The 14374-nt window shown below is 32.3% G+C and overlaps 1 protein-coding gene across 3 annotated transcripts in view; it reads right to left on the reverse strand.

Annotated features, from left to right (window-relative positions):
- Positions 1-2515: 2515 nt before the first annotated feature.
- LOC135168122 (SET and MYND domain-containing protein DDB_G0273589-like) overlaps positions 2516-14374 on the reverse strand; it is a 48610-nt gene continuing 36751 nt past the window's right edge. For 2 of the 3 annotated variants that reach the window (XM_064132037.1, XM_064132036.1), the window contains 2 exons: positions 12992-13207; positions 2516-6487 (listed from right to left, as the gene is read on the reverse strand). In XM_064132037.1, the coding sequence (XP_063988107.1) occupies positions 6172-6487; positions 12992-13207 (532 nt within the window). In that variant the 3' untranslated portion in view covers positions 2516-6171. The remainder of the gene's footprint in view (positions 6488-12991; positions 13208-14374) is intronic. The other variant, XR_010299989.1, reaches the window with a different exon arrangement.

The raw sequence follows: 14374 nt of genomic DNA on the forward strand, positions 1-14374 counted from the left end.
ATAACATGAACAATTCGTCGTAAACTAGCGTTGAATTCCTCGTTCATCGATCAGGTTAACTCCTCTCTTTCCGTATATTCCTCGGGGATTCCCCCAACATTCGTTTATAACCCACAAGAGATTTTTATCTACCCATCATGCAATCGGCATGAGTGGATACGACCCCCGTTGTTGACGGAACAATAGCCCGAGCCAATTATGAAAATGTCACGATAGCAGACCAGGAAGTGAAATTTACGAGGATTAAATGTTCACTGGGAACATTTCCACATCCATTCAACAGTTGATATGACTGCGAATACTGCGGACAATTTCTTGAATTCTATTATCTCGAACTGTCGACGTCATGAATATTTTATTTCCGGAAAATTCGAGAAAATATTCTCATCGGGTGATATAACATTTCATTTTGTGGAAATTCATTTTTTTTTATTTCACCAAAACGAATGCGTGGAGGCGATAATTTTGAGTCATTTCGTTGATTAAAATTTGCGCTCGCGCGGAAGTGCATGGGGGGCGGTAAAAAAAGGGAAAATAAATTTACCTCGTAATTAATTCAATCTCCATTTTCGTGGCTATCGGCATTATTGCATTATTTATTTATGGTTACAGTGCTTTTTATCGAGTCGTATAGCACTTTAAAAAAAAAAAGAGTTGCCTCCTAAGCATCACTAGGTGAAGCTTTCGACTATGCTGTAACTCGCAATTGCATACCAGCATTTGTTTTGTCTCATTCATCGGCTTCCTCTTTTGCTGTTTTAGGTTTCTCCACGTAGATACTATCAATAGTTTGGCTGTGGTGTTTATTTATCCTCGTATCCTCATATGAGAACACGAGTGGACCTACATTTTTAAGTGGGCTCCGAATCACTGAGTACTTTTAAATACTCGTTGGGACTAGAATTTAATTTTTCGATAACCAGGAGATTAAAGGATCTATGATCACCAGGAGGCTTAAAGGATCTATTGATCACCAGGAGCCTTGAAGGATCTATGATCATCAGAAGCCTTAACGGATCTATGATCATCAGGAGCCTTAACGGATCTATTGATCATCAGAAGCCTTAATGGATCTATGATCATTAGGGCCTTAAAGGATCTATAATCATCAGGAGCCTTAACGGATCTATGATCATTAGGAGCCTTAAAGGATCTATGATCATCAGGAGCCTTAACGGATCTATGATCATTAGGAGCCTTAAAGGATCTATGATCATCAGGAGCCTTAACGAATCTATGATCATCAGGACCCTTCAAGGATCTATGATCCCTTGGACTGTGCCATTTTACTTAGTAATCCTTTAACTGTAATTTTTGTCTTCGTGTTATTTTTGATCGTGATATTTTGGTTTCTGATATTTTTCTCGTGATTATTTTCATTCTGATGAAACAGCTGTGATCGACTGATCGTCACCTTTATTTATTTCATGAATACCTTACTCAGGTTTTTATATTGTATTTACGGTATCATAAATCGACTCCCTCTTCAACGATGTCGTATTTACCCCACGAGCTGTACGACACGTAGAGACTCTTCTGATGACCAAGAAAAATCACGGAAAACCTTAAACAGCCGGAAATCATATTTCCTGATGATTCTTAGTACCCAGACTTCCCTTCGACGCTTTCCGAAAGATTAAAAATTCCACTGCCCTAAGCCGGACTCGAACCCGCGCCTCTCGGGTCGCATCTTCCGGCCGACTGATTTAACCAGTTCGGCCACCGTCATCGGTCGACAAACACGGTATTATTAAATTACTGAAGTGGTTTCCACCCACTTCACTTTGCCAAATATACAATGAAAACTCTCCTGACTGTTGATTAATGACGGAGTGGATATCGTTTGTACACGTAATACTGACTTTATCAATGTTTCAAACGTTGAAAATATGGGAAACATTTTCATCCAAATAAATTTATTTCGTTTCACGGAGATATATTTTTATTTCATGGAAATTCATGCGTGGAACTGACAGTTTATCCAACTGCGATTATTAACATGCATTACATTCGACGAAATTCGCTGTCCAAAGTTGAATAATTAAATTTTGCACTTTTACAGTATAATATTAAATTCATGAGTTTATTCTCAAGTGGCATTGAAAATCGCGTAATTACAGATGTATTTTTTAATTTTATTAATTAATTCTATATAATTATATATATTATATTATTATTATTTTTATATATATTTATAAAAATCACGGAATATTGGGGAAATAACTGGATATGATAATAATAATAATAATAATAATAATAATAATAATAATAATAATAATAATAATAATAATAATAATATTAATAGATTTTTTAAAAATTTTTAGAAAGTTTCATGCGATCCCTTTCGAGATCCCTTTGCGATCCCTTTCGAGATGTGTAATGAGCTTCTCGGTCATTCCGGCCGCTACAGAACACAGATTATTCTTTTGCACGTCCTTCTGAGTATTTATAATTGTTTCTATTTATTCCCTAATTTCCCATTAGCTCCTTTGCCCCCCCCCCCTCGTTAATTGGAGATGAGAATAATTTATAGTTAAATTTGAGTCACAACTCTTATTTTTTATAATTAATGAGAGGATAAAGGGCTATTAACAATGCAAATCCGATCAAGGACTGCAGGCTTTGGCCCAACGCAGCCCCCACACTTGAATCGGGGGCGTCGAGGCTGAAAATTATTCACGGAAAATATTATTTCGAGTATAGGACTTTAAAATGAGTGGAATATATAAATTAAGAATGGAACACGTGGAGAAGGTGTAAACACATGTCTTGTAACAACAAAGAAAAAAATATTATTATTGTTATTATTGTATTGTTTCGTATTATTATTATTTTTGTCTTTCCATACGACGATCATAAACTTCAAATATGGGGAAGTTAAAAATATTTTTCGTTCATTGAAATCATCTGTTTTTAGACAAGACTCGACGTATGATAAAATAACTAAAAATAACAAACAATTGTAATTGAATTATTCACAAAAGGGTAATTAGTCGAAAATGAACAGGAAAAAAAATCGGTGAATTGTAACTGACGGTCTCGTATGCACTTCATCTAAAAACAATATAAAATTCATGAATATTTTATTCGTGAAAAATGTGGGAAATATTTTCACCTGAACTGCAGAATTTATTGCCTCCCAAGGATATAAATATTTTATTTATTCTTTATTCACTTCAGATGAGTAAATGGAAATGACAGTTAAACCCGTTTTTTGTTTATTAAAGTCCTTCGCATGGCGAATGGGATGACCAACGAAGCTGAATAATTAACTCGTGCACTTTGAGCATATAATATTAAATTCATGAATCCTCTGGCCTCAGGCACTCCGGAGATTATGGACCTCTAAAGATGGAACTTCATTTAATCCCAGGAGTATCAATTTTTTATTGAAATGAACGAAGAAAGGGCGATGTACCTAATTTTTTTCGATTGAAATTATCCACGTGGGAGGAGAATCTATAGAATATTCATAACTCACTTTGATGAAACAAGTTTCATCAATTTGCTGATCATTATGGTGTACTAATAAGTCCCTCGTCATTCCTCTCATCATCATTTTGCCAGGTTCGTCTAATTAAAATCGAAATTCTGAAAGTTTTAATTGGGAATTTTGTTGTGAAGTGGTAAAATAAGAAATCGTGAAATGAAAAAAAAAATTTCATTATTTATATTTGTTCTTGGAAAAAATATTTTAAGGAACATTTCGCTGTCTTTTTGTGATTTATTGATTGAAAATTGAAGTTGGTGAACCTTGCGTTACTATTTCAATAACAAATAATAAATGATGAATACTAAATAATAACGTCAGTGGTTGAAAATTTATTGAGTTCTCAATGATAATTCATCACTAAATGTTTATCTTTTATATTTAATATTAAATTCATGGATATTTTGTTCGTGGAAAATATGAAAAACATTTTCAGTTGAATGAACCATTGTATTAAGGGGTTATTCTCATGTGAACGCCTATATTTTACCACTTTTTCGGAATTTTTTTTTTATGCGACAACAAACTTCAATCATGTTGATTTTTCAATATATTTTTATTTGTATTTTGAAATATACGAAAAAAATTTTTTTTTCCTTTTTTTACATTTTTAACATATATTTTTTTTAAGTCAAAGTAGTCCCCAACAAAAAAAGGTATTTCACTGGTCAAGGTGATAGCGGCTGTTCATGTTGTCTGACATAAAAAAATCGAATGGATTATTATTCAGTAGATCTGTGGCTATCGTCCCTACCAAATATAATCAATTTCATTAAAAACAAAAAAAAATATCGAACTTCAAAAAAAAAATCACGAAAATCTCCTTCTTTTTCGTTACAAATCGTTAAAAAAAAATATGAAGATATTGTCGAAAATAAACAATTGTGGTAGGGACGATAACTATAAATGTGTAGAAGAACATATGTAAATTTTAAAGCAATCGGTTGAATACTTTTTCTTGTAGGATCTTGACCGTTTCAGAAAATGATGATTCGAGAAAAACGCGTTTAAAGTTTAAAGCCTGGTAGACAATCGCTTACGACACGTCGGCGACTATGAGCTGTAACTTATCAAATACTATGAATTTCGGTCTGAATTTTTCACAGCATGTTTTCAATAGGTTTTACTGTCAAAATATAAAAAAAAATCGATTTTTTGAAGTGCTCACATGAGAATAACCCCTTAAGCTGCGCAGATATGAATAATTGTTATTCAATATAAATGAATAATTAAAAAAGAATGTTTTCGTGACGAGAAAAAATGTTGAATCTCCTGAATATATTATCAACAATTTGGTAATTAAAAATCACCGGTGACAACAAAAATTGTCAACACCCAAACAAATTTCATCTTATGATTCATTAATAGTTATTAATAGCTTAACTGATCAGAAACTATAACAGTTACATTAGTTCTGTTATTCAACAATATCTTCATGAAAAATCATCGAGAAACGAAAATGTTTATCGGATTAACAATATTTTTTGTCAATTTTTCTCTCGATATTCTTTTTCATGAGTAAATTGATTTCATTCTGGGCACTCATTTTTTTAATCAATCCAGATTAAACAATAACAATAATTCATCCAATCCAATTCACGTTCCATCCATCCAATTTCATTCATTCCAATTTTCTACCTTTGGAAATACACTCCCCACGATATTGATAAAACTCGAACGTACAATTGATAATTAAATTGTTCAGCTCATCCCTTTTGTTTCGACTTTTCGCACTTTACATGGAGATAAAAACACCGGAAAATGTACGTGGGTAGTCACCTAATCGCTGGCCGATCAATAATTTGTCATTTTTGTTTAAAATTCGTGACAAAAAATGAGAGACGATCTATAAATTCCATCATTTGCAGTGGGAAATTGATGGTGATGTCAGCTATTTCGGTCAGGTTTTTCCGAACTCGGAAAACTTTTTTTGCCCCACATTAACGCCTCAAATAGTTAATTTTATCGAACTTTTTACGTACCTTTTCCAGAATTTTTCTCTACCTGATATCAAATTGAAAATGAAGTGACGAAATTCTTTAATTAAATCGATTATCAAATGGAATTCCTTAAAAATTTTTTGAATTGATATCAAATGGAAAATAAGGTCAGTAAATTTTCTAATCAAATCAAATGACAAATTGAATACTTTAAAAAAATTCTTGAATTGATATCAAATTGAAAATAAAGTCAACAAACTTTCCAATTAAATCACATATCAAATGGAAATCCTTAAAAAATTCTTGAATTGATATCAAATAGTAAATAAAGTCTACAAATTTTCCAATCAAATCAAATTGAACTCATTAAAAAATTCTCGAATTAATAGTAAATTGAAAATAGAGTCACAAAATTTTCCAATTAAATCACATATCAAATGGAAATCCTTAAAAAATTCTTGAATTGATATAAAATTGAAAATAAAGTCAACAAATTCTCCAATCAAATCAAATCGAATTGATTAAAAAACTCATTATGATGAAAATTTCAACAATATTTCCAGGAATGGTATGTGGTGGGAAATTCCATACGTTGAAACGTTCCCTCGGCGATCATTAATTCCACGATGTACATCCTCCGAACACAAAAACATCCACCTCTACTCAAACCCATTTCCGAATCCTGAATATCAGATACCGCCCGAATCCGCAATAATTCGGTCTGAAATAGCCCGAGGGGGATCACTCGGTAAACATTTTCCACGCATTTCCATTCTCTGCCAGACAAGTAGCCAATGCTATTTCCGCCAGATGCGTATCCCTGTGAGGTGGCCATGCATGTGTGTGAAATTTTTCAAGAGCTTGTGCCACTTGACGGAAAGTATCATCCGACTTTTCCTCTTCCATGGACGAGAATCCACGTTTATACTCTTCCTCGCATTCTTCGAGTCTTCCAACATATTCCTTCAGATTTATCTTCCGTTGACAAGTTGTGCACTTTACACTGGGATTTTCATTTTTCAGTCTGAGTGATCCTTTGCAGCCGTCAGTTGTGCATCTGAAAAAAATATTAAAATTCAGAAAAATGTCAGAGGAGAAGTGAATGATGGTGATTGTGATCATCAGTAGTTTCTGATTGTTGATTGCTATTTTCTCCATTTTGTAAGCCTGGTTGAAATTATCTAGTATTGTTATCGACACATGGAGTAATGATAATGCTTCTACTTTAATTTTCAGAGGGGATCATAGGACTAATTAGTTGGAAAGACTGGCAGAATACATCGTGAGATGTCAGGGAGTTGACAAGCTGCCATTTTCAGTGATGTGTTTTGGAGTGAAACATCAGCGCAGGTGGATTTCTATCAGTGGTATTTCATAATGTAAGTGAAGAATTAGTGTGATAATAGTTGGTATCACATCTTAAATAAATAATGAATGCTTCGGAATATTAAAAACCCCACGACAATTAGTATTTCAATACATACAATGGGGTAATCAGAAACTGATACAGAATCGTAAGCTGCTGCAGTTGTTAATCAGTGTTAATCAACTTGGATATTCATATAGTTTTCTCTTGTCTTGATGATCCTATTGATCAGCAGTGACAATAATGATTGATATAAATTATACATCAGCAGAGAAGTGACGACTAAGTTCCTGAATTTCTTCAAATGAACAGTATTTCATCGCTCAAATTCACAGTTTAAATTAATTATGCAGATTAGAGCACTTTAAACAATTAAAAAAATTGAATATGATTGACCATTTTTCAATTTGCCTTTCATTGTCATTAATAAACTCAACTGACCAAAAACAGCGGTTAGTTTATCATACATTTTACCATAAGAATATGGTAAATTATATTTACGAAATAGTAGAAATTTGTGTTAAATTCCAAAAATTATAATAAGTTTTGTAGGAATATTGCATAATTATTCAGAGTTATTTAAGGTACAAGAAGTTTCTTTCCCGTGAAATTAATTTATTCTTCCTCGTTGATGAATTTTCATTCATCATGTACTTTCACGAATCTCATTAATTTCAATTTCATTCACTTCGCCTTCAATGAGCGCACTAAATTGAATTCTCTTTCACGTTTTGACCAGATTTTCCGTCCACCCTGATTACCTGGAATATTCGCCAAAATATGCGACGAAGTAATTAATTTTTTAGGTCCCTCAAAAGTTCGTTAACTGAGATAGGGGTGACCTTGGCGATTATATCTGAAGAGTTTGCAAAAACAAAGTTTTATCATTTTTTTCTGGAAACTGAAACTCTTTGTCTCAGTATTTTTACCATTTTTTTTGCAAACCTTTGGCTTCTTTGTAGATGGCTCACTATGATTTACTTTTATTATCATTCTTAGAAATTCGAGATCAGATTTTTAAATCAGATTTCTGGTTTTCGAAACACTGAACCGACAACGCGATAAAGAATTGGCTTTTATCCTCTGTTAAGTGGAGAACTTACTGTGCGATATACTGATTAAAGGAATTTTACGTTGCAGATGCAAATGTTATACATCTATTTATCATTATTATCATTATTAGTATACACTATGAAACACTATTATAACATTTAAGTTGTTTTGAATTCACTATTCGACTCTAAGTTAAACACGTGAGTCTTCCCGAACGCTTAGGATGGCCCTCCTTCTACGTCTCGTCCAGACTCTAATCTCTAGTCCTCCCTCAAGGGGGGTTTTTAAGCTAAGTCCGACCCCACTCGTGAGGCGTCACGTGGTCCTAGCGTCTCTGGACCTCGCTGGCGGGAAACTATTTCCCCTCTCACATATGTGGGCCTCTTATAAGTCCCCGGAAATTCATTTATATTTTACTTATTCCACTCCCAAAGACCAACAAAAATCTTAGAACCCTCGGTCTTAATCTCAACTTAAAGGTGTAAACACCAAAATTCAAGTGTATCCCAAGTTAGAATAAATTGTAACTTATTAAATATTAATTCGTGTGTGTGTGTGTGTGGGTCAATAATTATTAACAATTTCGGTAGTGATCGATACTTCCTCGTCTCGTTAATCCCTCCCTCCAGTGTCGTTAACCCATAAGTGATACAAAAATCCATTCGACGTATCACGGTTCCCCCAAAATAATTTTGAATCATCAAACTAATCAAATTTACAACTTAACTAGAATCAAATTAATGACGATGATTTTTAAATGAAACTAAACATTATTTTCTTCAAGAATTGAATTATTTTTTTAGAACTTCCTCATGGGTTTAGTATTTTCTCCGAATTTTGTGATTAATTAAACATTATTTTCACTCAAAATCTGAAAATTCCAGGATTTAATTAAATTCCAGGAATGCCTGGAGAATAAATCGAGAAGTGGAGGGGGAACGTTTAAGAATTTCAATTTTTCTCAGTCACATTCAGGCCCTCGTAATAGTTTCAACCGGTGAAATTCATCCGAGTTTTTATGCGAAAATCCAGAGTCCACCGTAACTTCTCTTTTTACGGAAACTGTTCATGTCGGCATTGGGATGGAAACCAGATACGAGAAAACTTTTCTTATCGCTGAATAAAATTTGATTCGTTATGATGAAGTTTAGTGATCTACCGGTCTGACAGAAGCGTGGCTTCTCTCCTTAATGTGAGTAACGAGGCTCAAAGGAAATTCGTGGAATTGTCAAAAGTTTATAAAGTGAATTCTTCAGCGCAGAACTTGGGAAATTCAATGGTTTTTCATTTTGATTCGTTATCGCTAAACGAAACAGACGAAAAAATTAAGAGGAGCAGTTTATTTGAATTAAAAAATCATGTCGATAAATACATATAATTCGTCGTCAGCTTTAACATTTTTCTACAGTCTCTTCTGCCATTCATTTTTCTAATTTTTGGGACGAACGAAGAACGAAAATTATTTTGTTTATCGATTTTACTTACAAGAATTTATGTGCGCGAATTTTCCTCTTCATCGAAATAGCGAAGTCCAAGATATTTTTCGAATTATTTGAACTAAAGTCTAAGTTTATGGAAAGTTTAAATTTATTAACGTATTTAGAACAAAATGCCTCATCAGTGAACGAAATTTGACTCGTAAGGATGAATTTAAGGAATTTCCGGTCTGATAAAAGCTCGTATTTTTCCTTTAATGTGTTTCATGAAACAAAAAAAACATTTACTTTATTAAAAATTGACAAATTGAATTTTTCATGACAAAGTTATGAAATGTAATGGTCTTTAATTTGCATTAATTATCTGTAAGAGGAGTTGATTAAGCAACATCTAGACAAGAATTTCTCTGAAATAAAAACGAAATTTGACTCGTAATGTCAAATTTCTGTGTAATGAAGTTTATGGAATTCAGGGGCTGACAAAAGCGGGTTTTTTCCCCTTAAAGTCGCTGACGAAACAAAAACAATCCTTTACTTTATTAAAAGTTTATAAATTGAATTTTTCATAGCCGATATTATGAAATGTGATGATTTTTACTTTGTTTCAATCAGTTTCTTTCCGGAATGTGAATATGTTAATATAAAAATAAAAATTTAACTGATAATGATTTTTCATCAGGAATTCTCGGTTTGACAAAAGTGGGGATTTTTCCCTTAAAGTGCCTAATGACACACAACAATTTATTACTTTAATACAAGTTTATTAATTGAATTTCTATAACAGCATTTATGAAATGTAATGATCTTTAATTCCTATTAATTATCTCTCACAGAAGTAGATTTAGCAACATATAGAGAAGAATTTTGAAAAATAAAAAATTAAATTTGGATCATAATAATGAATTTTCAGGAATTCCTCGTCTGACCAAATTTCGTATTTTCCACTTCATGGATCCAATGACCGGAACAATCCTTCACTTTACCAAAAATCTATAAATTCAATTTTTACCACTGAAATGACAAAATGCGATGATCTTTAATTTTTGTTAATTATCTCTAACGGAAATAGATTAATCAACACCTAGACAAGAATTTTTTCAAAATAAAAAACGACATTTTACTCGTAATGACGAATTTTTCGAAATTCCCCGTCTGACTAAAACGCCCTCTTTTCCCTTAAAGTGTCTAACGACACAAAAAGATCCTCTACTTCATCAAAAGTTTATAAATTGACCTCAAAACCAGAACTTGCAGCACATAATTATCTTTAATTTTGTTCTGTCGCAGAAGGTTTTTTTTTCTATGTAAAATTCAATAGTTTCGTCAAATTATTATAATTTGTATTTTTATTATTCGACTGGGATTTCCCCCGAAAATTGTTTGATTAAGGGTTAAATCTTTTAATTATTTTAGTGGGAATAAAATTAATCTATTACTCGTTCATTATAGTCGGGTATTTCCCAGGTCCTGATCATTCGAATAATTGTATCGCAGACAAATTTTTATGATTCTTAATCCTTCGAATGATTTTATTGTGGACAAATTTTTATGGTTCCTAATCCTTCGAATGATTTTACTGCTACTCCCTATCATAAGGAAAATGAAATTCTAGGATCTCTCCATGGTCCGTGCGTTCACATAAAGATTCTCGTCTTATTTAATTTCAAGTTAGTTCCGTAGTTGTTACCCAAGTGTCAAGATTCTATAATTATTGAATCACCAGTTGATCAGACCAAGTTCCTACACTTATTCTATCAGCTGTATCTGTTTATGAGTTACACCGCTCCCGGTTACCCTCCCTTTTCTACATAATTAAATTCAGCTTTCAGTTTTTAAATAATAGTTTTCGGTTTAAAAATAAAATTGTTTGAGATCCGTTAAATGTAATTGTGATTTTTTTCAAGTGTAAATCAGTGAAACAAATAAAGACAATTGCGACAAAACTCTCCAATCACCTCCTCAGTGTCCCGACCCTCTGCGAGTGAACAAATCAGCCCTCACCATCTTCAAAAGGAATCTGTCTCTTTAAAAAAAAAATAATGAGAGAAACATCTTTTTGAACGAACACATCAACTTTGAAAGCACTCGTGCGTCATCATTACCTGGAAATAGAATATTTTTTGCAAAAAAAATTTCAATATTGACTCCCCCATCGAACCCCCTCCCCCTCCTGTCATTTTCTTTCCATTATTTGTTCCTCAAAATCTAGAAAACCGGTGACTTTGATACATTCAAATTGAAAAGTTTCCGGGAAAGCGTCGATGGCGACTCTACTCATATACATTCTGATAGAATTTCGATGTGTATTGGTATATTTCTGAATTGATAGTCGACAGTTTCCTTTGTGTCTCTGTCCCGCGTTTTCCGGATCGATTTCAATACTCACCTGAATCCTTTGATGAACACGAATAGGAGATCGAGGAAAATGAGAAAAAAAATTGTGTCATTCAGATTTGATGAGGTGTATTTCAAAGCCAATATTGAAATATTGATTCGAAGTTGTCATTTAGAATTTTCATATCACGTGGGACATTGACAATTTTGTACTGTTGCATTTGAAAAATGAACGACTCAAATTTTGTATAAAAAATATTCGGTAGAATGATACAAATTCTGAGGACCCAATTTCTAATTTTGAAAATTCACGTGACGATCATATGATAAAATTCGTTTAAAAAAAAATTAATATCATGATATAATTGTGGCCGAGAGGCTGATTGCACCTCTGGTTAGGACCGTCTAAAATAATAAAGTCAAAGTCAAAAGTCATGATATAATTGATATTTGTAACATATATTAAATGTATCGTTCGATTTGAGGGAATTTAATTTATCTATCTTTATTTATTTATTTATCGATCTATATTATTAATATAGTATATATGTTAATGCATTGTATATATGTATAGATAATATATACATTGACTGTGTCGTTCAATTAAATTGAATTAAATTGGATTAAATTCATATATCGTATATATCAATAAAAAATATATAATATAAAAAATCACTTCCCGATACGATATAATGAATTTAATTCAATTTAATTAAAATAAAAGTGAAAGCCAGTCAATGGAATTGATTTCAATTATTATTGCAAATTTATATATTTATTAAATCAATTGAATTTGTAGATTTGATTAAATTCAATTTTATAATTAATTTTTTGGGACAGTATTAGTTCTCCTCAAGACATTATTTCTTGAAAAAATTTCTGAAAATTCTCATTTCCCAAATGAAATGGCCAATTATCCCAAAAAATTCTGAAAAGATAAAATTTAACACGAATGGAACATTATCGTTTCGTCTCAAGAGATTATTTATCAAAACAAATTTCTAAAAATTCCCATTTTCCAAATAAAATGCCCATTTACACCAAAAAATTTTGAAAAAATAAAATTTAACACAAATGGGACATTATCAATTCGTCTCAAGAAATTATTCGTCAAACAAATTTCTAAAAATCTCCATTTTCCAAATGAAGTGGCCATTTATCGCAAAAAATTGTGAAAAGATAAAATTTAACACAAATGGGACATTATCAATTCGTCTCAAGACATTATTCATCAAAAAAAAATTCTGAAAATTCCCATTCCCCAACTGAAATGGCAATTTTTACCGAAAAATTCTCCTCGCCTGAAGTGTTATCTCTACCAAATAGCTCCAAAACCGAAATATCTTCAAGTGTACTTCACTCAAAATCTCACCTGAATCGTGTCGAGTAAGTAATGAGTCCATCAAATTGTGGCCAATCCTCAGTGCAAGCTCTGCAAGTACACTTGAACCAATAGCGACCACTCAGTACCCTTTGCCGTTCTTTGAGACTCCTCTTCATGAAAATCGGTCCGTAATTCTCGGCAATCACCTCTCCTGGCTTCAACGGCCGGGTCGCCCTTATGACAATGTCTCGGCCCGTGAAGTACCTTCGATCATTCAGAGAATATAATTAATTTTCTAATTGTGTAATTAAGGCACTGAAGCAACGAACGGGGGGGGAAATGAAGGGAGGAAACACTCGTTTGGTCGTAGTAAATAGCATCTGTTTGATTCGGAGGTATTGGCACTGGTTTCATGGGCTCAGACCCGGTGCATTTTCCGTGAATGTCGTGATTAATTCCCTCTGATTGAGAGAAATACCCCGGGAAACCAGTTAAACATTATTTACCTCCTTAAATTCTCCTGTTAAAATAGGCGAACCGTTAATACTCGTGACCTTGAGAAGATATTTTTCAAACACTAAAAAACTTTCCAGCAAATGATTTTTTATAGTGCCATTTAAATTTTAACAGGACATCAGCATTTTGTAGGTAAATTATTCAAACCATCAAAGTAATTATAATAAATATAATTATAGCAATTAGAGTAAATATGATGAAAGATGAATTTATGTAAATGTTTGATAATTAGTTCATGAAACAGTCGAAAAATCAGAACTTGATAACGTGTCAGGAAATTTTTGATCATTAGATGTAGAAAAAAGTCTAGGAGACGAGTTCTTGCATTTAAAGACGTCCTGTAAGGATAACATAACAATATTTTCTCTAAATTTCTTTTCGTGTAGAATTCCAAAATACCCGACATATTTGGTTACGTCAATAAATTATTCTGTTGGCACTATTGAGCTAAATCGAGTGGCTGAATCAAAGAATGATCGGTTTACTAAATTTGGTCTAATTCGATTTAGATTCGTAAATTACAGTCTTTCAAATATTTACAAATAAATTTTGTATATTATTTAAATACAAATTTATTTAAATAAACAAATTATGGAACGGAATAAATAAACTATTCCATTCGCTTTATAAAACAAGATCGAGGGGTTAAATCAAAAAAAGATCGTTCCTTTTTACTAAATTTCCTCTCCCTTTAACATTATACAGATTAAAAAAATTTTGATTATTATTCCAAAATAATACAGCGCGTTTAATAGATTATTTACACTTTAATTAATGACACACTTCCTATTTTACACTTCGTAAATTAGTCTGTCAAATATTTACAAATAAATTTGGTATATTTTTTATCAATTACATCTGCAAATTTTTCATTCGTAAAATGTCGCGTTCAGTTCGATTTACATAAATTGTCAA

This window comes from Diachasmimorpha longicaudata, chromosome 12 (assembly GCF_034640455.1).
Source record: "Diachasmimorpha longicaudata isolate KC_UGA_2023 chromosome 12, iyDiaLong2, whole genome shotgun sequence".
Lineage (NCBI taxonomy): Eukaryota > Metazoa > Arthropoda > Insecta > Hymenoptera > Braconidae > Diachasmimorpha > Diachasmimorpha longicaudata.